Source organism: Euprymna scolopes, chromosome 38, assembly GCF_053919585.1.
Source record: "Euprymna scolopes isolate OS-2025 chromosome 38, ASM5391958v1, whole genome shotgun sequence".
Lineage (NCBI taxonomy): Eukaryota > Metazoa > Mollusca > Cephalopoda > Sepiida > Sepiolidae > Euprymna > Euprymna scolopes.
Window position 1 is genome coordinate 55656557 of NC_136519.1, and position 13619 is coordinate 55670175.

The 13619-nt window shown below is 41.1% G+C and overlaps 1 protein-coding gene across 2 annotated transcripts in view; it reads right to left on the reverse strand.

The window, feature by feature from the left end:
* The window catches only part of LOC145263153 (splicing factor 3B subunit 1-like), a 144317-nt gene that overhangs the window by 63143 nt on the left and 67555 nt on the right, over nt 1-13619 (reverse strand). For both annotated transcript variants that reach the window (XM_080120150.1, XM_080120151.1), the window contains 5 exons: nt 7504-7945; nt 5559-6019; nt 3835-4035; nt 2278-2379; nt 858-1124 (listed from right to left, as the gene is read on the reverse strand). In XM_080120150.1, coding sequence (XP_079976276.1) covers nt 858-1124; nt 2278-2379; nt 3835-4035; nt 5559-6019; nt 7504-7945 — 1473 coding nt within the window. The remainder of the gene's footprint in view (nt 1-857; nt 1125-2277; nt 2380-3834; nt 4036-5558; nt 6020-7503; nt 7946-13619) is intronic.

Consider the following 13619-nt stretch of genomic DNA (forward strand, 5'->3'; position numbering starts at 1 on the left):
CAAGTGAACCCTATTTCCTGTTGTCCTCAACTAACAAAATTATACTTACCCAACATTTAAACTATCAGCCTCAACAAAATCAAATAAGATAAATACCAAAAAAATAAAATAAAATGGTTCTAGCATGTCTAAAGGATGTTAAAGGTTTATCAGAAAAGATGCAAAAATAACTACAGTGAATTTGCAATTACACCAGCATTCACAAATAGTTTTATGCCATAGTGAATTTGTAGTAAGTTCTGTGTACTTAAAATAAAACAGAATTGCCATGAACAAAGTTTCTTTCCAAGAACATATTTTTGGAACATATTACCACAGAAACCAGCTGAATTGGCCTTTTGATTAGAGGCAAAGTGTAATATTTGTTGACATTGTATTCATCTTTTCTGTTAGTCTAGATGAAGGCAATTTTAGTTTTTATTGCAATCTATTTATGAGGAGGAGCTAAATTTTCCCCAGATTAAAAACAGACTGTACCCAACTTGGCCCTTGTGGGAAGGCATGTAAATAGGGATTGCTTCCCTGCAGGCTACAACATGATCATCTTCAAATCTAATGTCAACAAAGATTTGTTAAAAACCGTCTTCAAGTAATTAAATTTTGTTCATCACATTATTTCCAATCCTCTCATAATATTATTCATTAGACAATCTATACATTTTATTAAGACTTATCAAAGCCAAAGGCAACTTTAGGATAAGTGATCACTGATTAGTATTAAACAAAGTGTGTGCGTGCAAATCTGACAGGATTTGAACCCATTCTGCCAATTTCCAAACTATCCGTAAACCATTCTGCTTTTTGCGTCCCCACTCCATTCGGACAACATAACAAAAAAACAAAGATTTTTTACAAACCTTGGCCAAATTTGAAATAATTTCTCTGCCTTCCACTCTGGCGTAATAGTCTTCATCAATCAGCAAGGGTTCAATGACGACCAAAATTTTGTGTACATAGGGACGAACTAAATCGTCGAGTTTGTATAAGATACGGTCAATGACTTTCACAAGTAAATGTCGTTCTTGGTCCTCAAGAGTCGGTGACATGAGTAGCGGCAAAATTTGGTTGAAGAGTGGGCCAGCGCCAAAATCACGGGCTTTCTCTGTAATTTGTCTGAGGGCCGCCTGAAAAACAAGGAAAATAATGAAATCAAACAAAAGCAAAAATCATTTCACATTAAAATTTTTTTTTTTATTTGCTTTTGATACTTGGGTATTGCAAGAGCTTCATCTAGTCACGTTCAAACGGTTGACATCAGATTACATGCACACGTATTGTTTCTTATGTACTCGAGCTAAGCCTTGCACGCTTTCAAAACCAGTGGTTCCCAAATTATTTACTTGGTGGCATACTATCAAGTTTTTTAAATTTTCGTGGCACACCTATCACAAAAAATATTTTTTACTTATGAAGTCTTTTTGCAATAAAATAATAAGAAACAAAGATTACATAAGGAGAATTTGTTTTCGCATAAATCAACATAAACTGTATTCAATGATATAGAATAATAATGGTGCCTGGTGTTTATTAACAGTATGTTGCAATGTTTATCAATATTTTGAAGATTTTCACATTTTTATTTTTAATGTTTAGGGTAAGAAAATCCCAGTTCACATAAGTACGAAGTTGAGAATTGCAGATTTTGATGGCTTTTTTATTAAGAGTTGGATACTCTTTTATAACAGACGCACAAAAGGCATCCAATGGCAGATGTGTGTACTTCAATTTGAGACCATGATCATTGGAAAAGCTTACTAATTTTTCCTCTTCATATAACTCAAACTTGGAGGTTGATGATCAATAAATCCACAAATGGATTACAAATCCAATCAAATTTTTCAATGCTAATTAAGAGAAAATATTGTTCAATTTTATTTTCTAAACATGTCAAACGTTCACTAATATCTTTATTATATAAAATGAAATTAAATTGCTTATTATCTGTTCACGGCACACCAGTAATCATTCTGTGGCACACTGGTTGGGAACCAGTGCTATAAACACAGAGTTGATGCAAGAGGTGACACACTGTGCATTGATAAACCACTTGTGACATCAAATGGGTAAGGCATTCATCACTTCACTAATGCAAAACTTCTGATGAAGCACGATTGATGGGATCCTTTCTTTCAGTCTGTAACAATATATCTACCTGATCATGTACGGTCATTACGCTAAAGCACTTACAGTATTTAGGTCCCTATAGCAATGCGAACACATTATAAAATGTAAAATACCTTTACTTTATTAATGCAAAGGAGAGAGAGGGCAACTTACCTTTCTGAGTGGTGGAGTGCCATTTTTGATTTTCAACAGCAATTTCATTATTTTTCGTTCTTTTTGTTCTTTTGGTGTCAAAGATTCTTCATCGACATCAACCTATGAAAGCAAACAACACCATAAGATGATGAACAATGAATTAAAACAATAATAAAATGAATTAAAACAAATAGAGAAAATAACAATGGCACAGGAATTATAGGTCAGCAGAAAATATCACACTATGAGTAAGGAGGCAGAAAGGCTTTAATATCAGTTTCTTCAAATAAAAGACACAAATCTAAGAAAAGAAGCTTTTTGTCCTAGAAGTTAGAGAAACTTCTTGTCTACTCTTCTGAAGCTAAATTGATGCCTGCTATCAAACACCTATTCTAAAGTCCAAGTGTCAAACATTTTTACAACAGCATCAAGTCTGGATATCTAAAGAATGCGGAAAATCTTGTTTGCAAATAACAGTTCTCTTAGCAATTTTTAGTGTGTAAAAAACTGTTCTTAGAAAAGATTTGATAAAAAGTATATCAATTAAGACTATCAAAGATCTCTTTAACCAAATCTGGAAATACTGAACTGTATTTCTTCAACTATAATAATAGATGATTCTAAATATATGGAAATTCTACAGGAAAATGCAGCATTTGATTATATTGGCTGCTGATGTGAATTGAAAAAGACAGGACTCCGTTATTCTATTTGTTATTTGATTATTTTTCAAATTGGGTTCATTAGTTTTTTATGGAAATTTACATAATCTTATATCATCATAAACACAAAAAAATGATGTAATAAATATGAGCACATTGTTCTCTGTCACAAAAATATGATTGACTGGTTAAGCCATAAATACCGATTCACAACAGCTTGGGAGAGACGTCGAAGAGTACGGCGAAAGCCTTACATTTAAGGATATTACTAGCACTGACCACAAACATTCGTTCAGTATGGTGACTTACTAGATTATTACTCGAATACTGTAGCCAAGATCATTCAGCTACTTCAAACGAATATGTCCCTTTCGCAGGACATCACTGAATGAAGCAAATTTTTCAGAAAAAAAAAAGAAAAGAAAAATTTATGAAACTATTTACAATTTCCTTCTGATTTTTTTTTTTTTTTTTTTCAAATTCTACCAAAAGTTAACTCAAGAAAATCCTTGTTACAAAAATAGGCGGGTAATTGTTTCCCTAGCTTAGTGCCTCATTTTGACACGCACACTTTTCTCCTTTTCATTTTTAACTCCCCTTTTTCTTGATGAGTTTAGACATTTTCATTCGTTGTCTTCATTTGTCCATCCCAACAACTGTCATATGTCTTCAGCCACCAACTGTTTCCCCACATGTCTTTGAGGTCTATCCACTTTTTGTAATCTAAACAAATAGAACCTACCACCTAAATAACAAGAATTTATTTGGAGAGTTTTTCAGAAATTGCTCTTTTCAAAAGGTGAGTTTTAAAATTAGTTCAGAAAAAACTAAAAAAATCCATTTTAGATAGGTAATTTTTCACCAATCAGAATTCTAAATAAACTAATTTGAAAACGGAAAAATATTTCATTACCAAAAGTTTATCAAAGTATTGCATGTCATCCGGCTTCATCATAGGCAGATTGCCTTTGGGTTGCATGTCGACAATCTGTACTTTGTTATCTGGGGTCTGCATTCTGAATCCCATCGGTGTGCCAGCCATAGGGGTAGGAGTGGCCATCAATTTACGTGCTGGAGTACGTATAGGCAAATAACCGGCCGGTGGTTGAAGAATCTAAAAAGAAAAAAAAAAAAAAAAAAAGCATAAGGTTAACAACTAAATTCATTTTATGATTTCATTCATTTGTAAAAAAAAAATTCATCTTGTAGAACACAAACAGGCTAACATTAACAGCATTATCTTTTATTTCCATAATTTTAGGAGGAAAATTACACATTTTATTTAATTTTTTTTTCAATATAGAAAATATTTGTTATTTTCAGGGGATGGAGGAGTATATGAATGTGGTGGGAGGGTAATAAAGAAAATATTACTTTTTTGAAAGGAAGGTATAAAGAATATTAATTTATGGGGAAGAAATAGAGAATATTAATTAGGGAAAATATTCAAAAATAAAAATAATAATAAAAAATGTTCATGTAAAGAGAAAAAAAAATAATATAATGTTAACTTTATTTTTGGATACAGAGGATATTAATTTTGATTTGGAGGAACAAGAAAATATTAGTTAGGGGAGGAGGGAGTTATTACTACTAATCTTTTCAATATAAAGAATAGAATTTTTTTTTCAATTTACAGAATTTTTGGTGCTTGCGCAGTATAAAAGAATTAAAAAATACAGTTTAGATTTTTTTTTTTTTTACTTGGGAGTCACCAGTTATCAAGACCCAAAGGTCACTTGAGGATACCAACACTATTAAATACTTACATGCCATGTTGAAATTAGTAAAAATTCCAAAAATGACTGAGTAGAAGATATCTGCTAGAACTATTTTACAAAAAAACAAAAACAATATACATATTAGTGGGCCAACATTTTCTATTTTGAAATGGTGGATTACAATTATTTTAGTATCTGTTCTTCAGATGCGGCACTTCCATTTCTCGTTCTCTTTCAGTGGAGGAGAAATCCTTCACGACTGAGACAATTTTTATTTTTGTACCTTTTCTCCATGTTAAAAAACGACCCTGGTGTCTAACTCTGTCTCGTGGGGAGGCATTGTAAATAGGTACAATTATTTTATCAAAATCATTGACAGCAGTTACTTCCCTTGGATTTTAAGAAGTTTTCAACATTAACAAAAATAATAAAACTTAATATGATTAATTTTATTTTTATCTATTTTTCTACTCAATCGTGTTTCGTAATTTTTGGAATTTTTATTGATTTCAACATGACATATAAATATGCAATGTTTTACTTAAAATGCATTTATTTGAAATACCATCATACTGCACAAGTATCATTTTATTTAATATAGAGAATTATTACAAATGTATTTTATTTGTTAGAGAATAGAAAGCAAGAGACGATACACCATTGACGATTACCACACTACCAACTTACATTCATCATTCCTTATCGTCGAGTGGCCTTCGAGCCTTGATAAGTGGTGCCTCCCAAGTCAAAAAAGCTTAAATCATGCAATTTATTATCCGAGGTGAAATTACACAATTTTGGATTTACTGAATACAAACACATTTTATTAGATTAAAAACAAAAAGAAATTCTTTAAAAATGATTTATTTAAAAATTTTAAATATTATTTCCTGTTATAAAAGGAAAAAATGTCTACCTTGTAGCCAACGGGGAACATGGCATCTAATTCATCATCAGAAAGTGGCCTGTTTCGTTCATCAAGTTCTCGTTGCCATGTGTAGGCTTGTAATTGTTCTGGGGTCATTGACATAAGGTGGCCTGGGGTTGGGGTAGCCATTGCCATAGCTTTCTGTCCAGTAGGCGTTGTGCCGCCAGGTGTCATACCACCTGGGGTCATATTTGGTGTCATACCACCACTAGGAGTCATACCAGTCGGGGTCATGCCAGTGGGAGTCATTCCACCAGGAGTGGTTCCTCCTGGGGTCATGTTAGGGGTCATGCTGCTTGGTGTCATTCCTCCAGGTGTGGCTGCAGCAGGAGTTTCATCCCATCTTGACCGCCGTTTACTGGCACCAGGGGTTGGTGTGTCTTGTATTAGGTCCCCTCCTCTGTCAGTGCGAGGAGTTTCAGCCCAGCCACTTCCATGACCGGGAGTTTCTGCAAGAAAGAAAAAAATGAGGGGGACAATTAAGAGAGTACAACACATTAGTGAGAACATAGGATTTGAGGAAATAATGGAGTACATGTTTCTAGTAAGACTAGAAAAGACCAATAATGAGGATAGCTCAAAGATGACTTAAAATCGAAATTTTACCAATTACATGAAAATGGAACTAGTAGAGATGAAAATTGTTTATATACGTGCTTTTCAATCTTTACTGGGTTGAAAAAACACTGAATACCCCCTTAACCTCATCCACTTGCAAATTATATTGTATCAGGGTTTGTAAATATTTTCAATGTACATAATCAAGGATTTTTCAAAGTTTTTCAAGGCCTTCTCCAGACAAAATTTAAGTTTTTAAAACAAAATTTGGGGTATTTTACAATTCACAGCAATTTGAAAAATCAGACTTCTTTAACCAGAGTTTTTCAATTATCAATTCTTATCAGATGCATTCTGATACAAAACCTACGTAAAAACACTCTCAGACATATCAAGTACCTTCATATGAAATTTCAAAACAATCAGCTCACACAAAGTTCTTTTTATATAATAATAGAGATTTTCATCAGTATCACGTTTGTAAAAGTATTTTCATTGTTAAATGCATCAACTGAATGGGCAGATCTTAATTTAGTAACTTTAAATTCAATAAAAAATGTAAAATATTAATAAATACAATTGATTTGTAGGTTAATTTAAAGTTTTATTTACATAGTGTAAAACCATACAGCCCTTTTTGACAATCGTAACCCCAACACTGTTGTCTCCTGTAGTTTTCTTCTCTTTCATCTTCTATTCTGGCCATGTCGTCTTGGCGATGAGTGGCCAAACACTGGTTTACAAGTATAAAAATATATAACAAGAGACAATGCAGATTCTGACGCATTTTGTAGCTATCAAAAACAAAAACGATCATCCGAATGTTAACATCTGTCGATGCCAACAGTCGGCTGAAGTCAGCCCATTTTGGGTCTATCCTGATCTACTCCGTTAACTCGGAAATTCCTAAAGTTATGAACGTGGAGATCAGAACTCTAAAAATCTTGTCTTTGTCTCAGAGTGACAGATAAGCGGAAATGATTTGCCTTCTCAGACACTCCCAAATATATTCAAAAACTGATCACCAGGAGGCGTCTTCCTGCCTAAAAAATTCAAAAGAACCCTCCTCCAGCCTCACTTCCTATGCTTTTGTCCTGCTAATGAAATATTTCTTCCCATTGTTATAGTTTTTACCGTCTTCCGACATGTTTTTTCTCTTCTCTTCTAATCACTTCCTAACAGTTCGGAAAGAGGGGTTAAGGTGAAGGAGTAACATATCACAAAAGTACCAGGTCTTCTGCAAATGGTTGCACATTTAATACCAGTCAGGCTAATACATCATCTAACTTCAATGATCTTACAGGTATCGGTGTGTACATAATAATGATAGTCATAAATATATGTGCGTGTAGATAGAAATAAACTTTTTTCTTACCTCTTTCTGTCTTTGGTGTTTCATCCCATCGATTCCTGCGTGCACTTGAGGTGGCTTGGTGACCTGGTGTATCTCCTCTACCAGGCGTAGTAGCTCCAGGTGTCGCATGACCAGGAGTAGCCTCCCAAGCACGAGTACTTGCACCTGGGGTGGCACCAGGAGTTTCTCCTCCTTTGGACCGTCCTGGAGTCTCATCCCAACGAGTGCTTGATGGGGTATGGGCTGTCGCTTCCGCTGCATCCCAACTGGAACTCACAGATTTCTTGGCTGGGGTGCTGCTTTCTTCCGCAGCTTGGTCCCATCTGCGTCTTTTCACAGGTTGTTTCTGGGCGGCAGTGGCTGTGGCAGCAGAGGATGCAGACGAAGACTCGTTGGCAGAACCATTCAGGGAGTACAACTCGCCAGATTTGGCTTTCTCAGCCAATTGCTGTCGTAGAGCTGCCTATTATACATGCAAGAAAAAAATAAAATAATTAGCAAATAAAAACATGAAATTATAAATGGCCCAGCAAGAATTAATTAACACTGGGCTTGATAATTACTATGTTGTAGTCAATTGTGAAGCAGCTCTGTGGTATTGTATTCCAGAGATGAGAAGTTCTTTGGAAGAAACTTTCTTCATGGAAGTTTTGTTTTGAGTGCACAAAAGAATAAAAATTCTTGCTGCAGATAACTTCTTGAAAATATTTTATAGGGGAAACCAAGGGGAAAAAGCGGGAAAAGAAAAGAAGAAGGAGCGGGAGAAGAAAAAAAGCAGGGGGAGAAAAGGAGCATAAGGAGAAAAGGAGCATGAGAAGAAAAGGAGCATGAGAAGAAAAGGAACAGGGGGAGAAAAGGAGCAGGGGGAGAAAAGGAGCAGGAGGAGAAAAGGAACAGGGGGAGAAAAGGAGCATGAGAAGAAAAGGAGCATGAGAAGAAAAGGAACAGGGGGAGAAAAGGAGCATGAGAAGAAAAGGAACAGGGGGAGAAAAGGAGCATGAGAAGAAAAGGAACAGGGGGAGAAAAGGAGCAGGGGAAGAAAAGGAGCAGGGGGAGAAAAGGAGCATGAGAAGAAAAGGAACAGGGGGAGAAAAGGAACAGGGGGAGAAAAGGAACAGGGGGAGAAAAGGAGCAGGGGAGAAAAGAAGCAGGGGGAGAAAAGGAGCAGGGGAGAAAAGGAGCAGGGGGAGAAAAGGAGCATGAGAAGAAAAGGAACAGGGGGAGAAAAGGAGCATGAGAAGAAAAGGAGCATGAGAAGAAAAGGAACAGGGGGAGAAAAGGAGCAGGGGAAGAAAAGGAGCAGGGGGAGAAAAGGAGCATGAGAAGAAAAGGAACAGGGGGAGAAAAGGAACAGGGGGAGAAAAGGAGCAGGGGAGAAAAGAAGCAGGGGGAGAAAAGGAGCAGGGGAGAAAAGGAGCAGGGGGAGAAAAGGAGCATGAGAAGAAAAGGAACAGGGGGAGAAAAGGAACAGGGGAAGAAAAGGAACAGGGGGAGAAAAGGAGCAGGGGGAGAAAAGGAGTAGGGGGAGAAAAGGAGCAGGGGGAGAAAAGGAGCATGAGAAGAAAAGGAACAGGGGGAGAAAAGGAGCAGGGGAAGAAAAGGAGCAGGGGGAGAAAAGGAGCAGGGGGAGAAAAGGAGCAGGGGAGAAAAGGAACAGGGGAAGAAAAGGAGCAGGGGGAGAAAAGGAACAGGGGGAGAAAAGGAACAGGGGGAGAAAAGGAGCAGGGGGAGAAAAGGAACAGGGGGAGAAAAGGAACAGGGGGAGAAAAGGAGCAGGGGGAGAAAAGGAACAGGGGAAGAAAAGGAGCAGGGGAAGAAAAGGAGCAGGGGGAGAAAAGGAACAGGGGGAGAAAAGGAGCAGGGGGAGAAAAGGAGCAGGGGAAGAAAAGGAGCAGGGGGAGAAAAGGAGCATGAGAAGAAAAGGAACAGGGGGAGAAAAGGAACAGGGGGAGAAAAGGAGCAGGGGAGAAAAGGAGCAGGGGAGAAAAGGAGCATGAGAAGAAAAGGAACAGAGGGAGAAAAGGAACAGGGGGAGAAAAGGAACAGGGGGAGAAAAGGAGCAGGGGGAGAAAAGGAGCATGAGAAGAAAAGGAACAGGGGGAGAAAAGGAACAGGGGGAGAAAAGGAGCAGGGGAAGAAAAGGAGCAGGGGAGAAAAGGAGCATGAGAAGAAAAGGAACAGGGGGAGAAAAGGAGCATGAGAATAAAAGGAACAGGGGGAGAAAAGGAACAGGGGGAGAAAAGGAGCAGGGGGAGAAAAGGAGCAGGGGAGAAAAGGAGCATGAGAAGAAAAGGAACAGGGGGAGAAAAGGAGCATGAGAAGAAAAGGAACAGGGGGAGAAAAGGGGCATGAGAAAGAAAAGGAGCATGAGAAGAAAAGGAACAGGGGGAGAAAAGGAGCAGGGGAGAAAAGAAGCAGGGGGAGAAAAGGAGCAGGGGAGAAAAGGAGCAGGGGGAGAAAAGGAGCATGAGAAGAAAAGGAACAGGGGGAGAAAAGGAACAGGGGAAGAAAAGGAACAGGGGAAGAAAAGGAACAGGGGGAGAAAAGGAGCAGGGGGAGAAAAGGAGTAGGGGGAGAAAAGGAGCAGGGGGAGAAAAGGAGCATGAGAAGAAAAGGAACAGGGGGAGAAAAGGAGCAGGGGAAGAAAAGGAGCAGGGGGAGAAAAGGAGCAGGGGGAGAAAAGGAACAGGGGGAGAAAAGGAGCAGGGGAGAAAAGGAACAGGGGAAGAAAAGGAGCAGGGGGAGAAAAGGAACAGGGGGAGAAAAGGAGCAGGGGGAGAAAAGGAACAGGGGGAGAAAAGGAACAGGGGGAGAAAAGGAGCAGGGGGAGAAAAGGAACAGGGGAAGAAAAGGAGCAGGGGGAGAAAAGGAACAGGGGGAGAAAAGGAACAGGGGGAGAAAAGGAGCAGGGGAAGAAAAGGAGCAGGGGGAGAAAAGGAGCATGAGAAGAAAAGGAACAGGGGGAGAAAAGGAGCAGGGGAGAAAAGGAGCAGGGGAGAAAAGGAGCAGGGGAGAAAAGGAGCATGAGAAGAAAAGGAACAGGGGGAGAAAAGGAACAGGGGGAGAAAAGGAACAGGGGGAGAAAAGGAGCAGGGGGAGAAAAGGAGCAGGGGGAGAAAAGGAGCATGAGAAGAAAAGGAACAGGGGGAGAAAAGGAACAGGGGGAGAAAAGGAGCAGGGGAGAAAAGGAGCATGAGAAGAAAAGGAACAGGGGGAGAAAAGGAGCATGAGAAGAAAAGGAACAGGGGGAGAAAAGGAGCATGAGAAGAAAAGGAACAGGGGGAGAAAAGGAACAGGGGGAGAAAAGGAACAGGGGGAGAAAAGGAACAGGGGGAGAAAAGGAGCAGGGGGAGAAAAGGAGCAGGGGAGAAAAGGAGCATGAGAAGAAAAGGAACAGGGGGAGAAAAGGAGCATGAGAAGAAAAGTAACAGGGGGAGAAAAGGGGCATGAGAAGAAAAGGAGCATGAGAAGAAAAGGAACAGGGGGAGAAAAGGAGCATGAGAAGAAAAGGAACAGGGGGAGAAAAGGAGCATGAGAAGAAAAGGAACAGGGGGAGAAAAGGAGCATGAGAAGAAAAGGAGCATGAGAAGAAAAGGAACAGGGGGAGAAAAGGAGCAGGGGAAGAAAAGGAGCAGGGGGAGAAAAGGAGCATGAGAAGAAAAGGAACAGGGGGAGAAAAGGAGCAGGGTAGAAAAGGAGCAGGGGGAGAAAAGGAGCATGAGAAGAAAAGGAACAGGGGGAGAAAAGGAACAGGGGGAGAAAAGGAACAGGGGGAGAAAAGGAGCAGGGGGAGAAAAGGAGCAGGGGGAGAAAAGGAGCAGGGGCAGAAAAGGAACAGGGGGAGAAAAGGAACAGGGGGAGAAAAGGAGCAGGGGAGAAAAGGAGCAGGGGAGAAAAGGAGCATGAGAAGAAAAGGAACAGGGGGAGAAAAGGAGCAGGGGAAGAAAAGGAGCAGGGGTAGAAAAGGAGCATGAGAAGAAAAGGAACAGGGGGAGAAAAGGAGCAGGGGAGAAAAGGAGCAGGGGGAGAAAAGGAGCATGAGAAGAAAAGGAACAGGGGGAGAAAAGGAACAGGGGGAGAAAAGGAACAGGGGGAGAAAAGGAGCATGAGAAGAAAAGGAACAGGGGGAGAAAAGGAGCAGGGGAGAAAAGGAGCAGGGGAGAAAAGGAGCATGAGAAGAAAAGGAACAGGGGGAGAAAAGGAACAGGGGGAGAAAAGGAACAGGGGGAGAAAAGGAGCAGGGGGAGAAAAGGAACAGGGGAAGAAAAGGAGCAGGGGGAGAAAAGGAGCAGGGGGAGAAAAGGAACAGGGGGAGAAAAGGAGCAGGGGGAGAAAAGGAGCAGGGGAAGAAAAGGAGCAGGGGGAGAAAAGGAGCATGAGAAGAAAAGGAACAGGGGGAGAAAAGGAACAGGGGGAGAAAAGGAGCAGGGGAGAAAAGGAGCAGGGGAGAAAAGGAGCATGAGAAGAAAAGGAACAGGGGGAGAAAAGGAACAGGGGGAGAAAAGGAACAGGGGGAGAAAAGGAGCAGGGGGAGAAAAGGAGCATGAGAAGAAAAGGAACAGGGGGAGAAAAGGAACAGGGGGAGAAAAGGAGCAGGGGAAGAAAAGGAGCAGGGGAGAAAAGGAGCATGAGAAGAAAAGGAACAGGGGGAGAAAAGGAGCATGAGAAGAAAAGGAACAGGGGGAGAAAAGGAACAGGGGGAGAAAAGGAGCAGGGGGAGAAAAGGAGCAGGGGGAGAAAAGGAGCATGAGAAGAAAAGGAACAGGGGGAGAAAAGGAGCATGAGAAGAAAAGGAACAGGGGGAGAAAAGGGGCATGAGAAGAAAAGGAGCATGAGAAGAAAAGGAACAGGGGGAGAAAAGGAGCAGGGGAGAAAAGAAGCAGGGGGAGAAAAGGAGCAGGGGAGAAAAGGAGCAGGGGGAGAAAAGGAGCATGAGAAGAAAAGGAACAGGGGGAGAAAAGGAACAGGGGAAGAAAAGGAACAGGGGGAGAAAAGGAGCAGGGGGAGAAAAGGAGCAGGGGGAGAAAAGGAGCATGAGAAGAAAAGGAACAGGGGGAGAAAAGGAGCAGGGGAAGAAAAGGAGCAGGGGAAGAAAAGGAGCAGGGGGAGAAAAGGAGCAGGGGGAGAAAAGGAACAGGGGGAGAAAAGGAGCAGGGGAGAAAAGGAACAGGGGAAGAAAAGGAGCAGGGGGAGAAAAGGAACAGGGGGAGAAAAGGAGCAGGGGGAGAAAAGGAACAGGGGGAGAAAAGGAACAGGGGGAGAAAAGGAGCAGGGGGAGAAAAGGAACAGGGGAAGAAAAGGAGCAGGGGGAGAAAAGGAACAGGGGGAGAAAAGGAACAGGGGGAGAAAAGGAGCAGGGGAAGAAAAGGAGCAGGGGGAGAAAAGGAGCATGAGAAGAAAAGGAACAGGGGGAGAAAAGGAGCAGGGGAGAAAAGGAGCAGGGGAGAAAAGGAGCAGGGGAGAAAAGGAGCATGAGAAGAAAAGGAACAGGGGGAGAAAAGGAACAGGGGGAGAAAAGGAACAGGGGGAGAAAAGGAGCAGGGGGAGAAAAGGAGCATGAGAAGAAAAGGAACAGGGGGAGAAAAGGAACAGGGGGAGAAAAGGAGCAGGGGGAGAAAAGGAGCAGGGGAGAAAAGGAGCAGGGGAGAAAAGGAGCATGAGAAGAAAAGGAACAGGGGGAGAAAAGGAGCATGAGAAGAAAAGGAACAGGGGGAGAAAAGGAGCATGAGAAGAAAAGGAACAGGGGGAGAAAAGGAACAGGGGGAGAAAAGGAGCAGGGGGAGAAAAGGAACAGGGGGAGAAAAGGAGCAGGGGGAGAAAAGGAGCAGGGGAGAAAAGGAGCATGAGAAGAAAAGGAACAGGGGGAGAAAAGGAGCATGAGAAGAAAAGGAACAGGGGGAGAAAAGGGGCATGAGAAGAAAAGGAGCATGAGAAGAAAAGGAACAGGGGGAGAAAAGGAGCATGAGAAGAAAAGGAACAGGGGGAGAAAAGGAGCATGAGAAGAAAAGGAACAGGGGGAGAAAAGGAGCATGAGAAGAAAAGGAGCATGAGAAGAAAAGGAACAGGGGGAGAAAAGGAGCAGGGGAAGAAAAGGAGCAGGGGGAGAAAAGGAGCATGAGAAGAAAAGGAACAGGGGG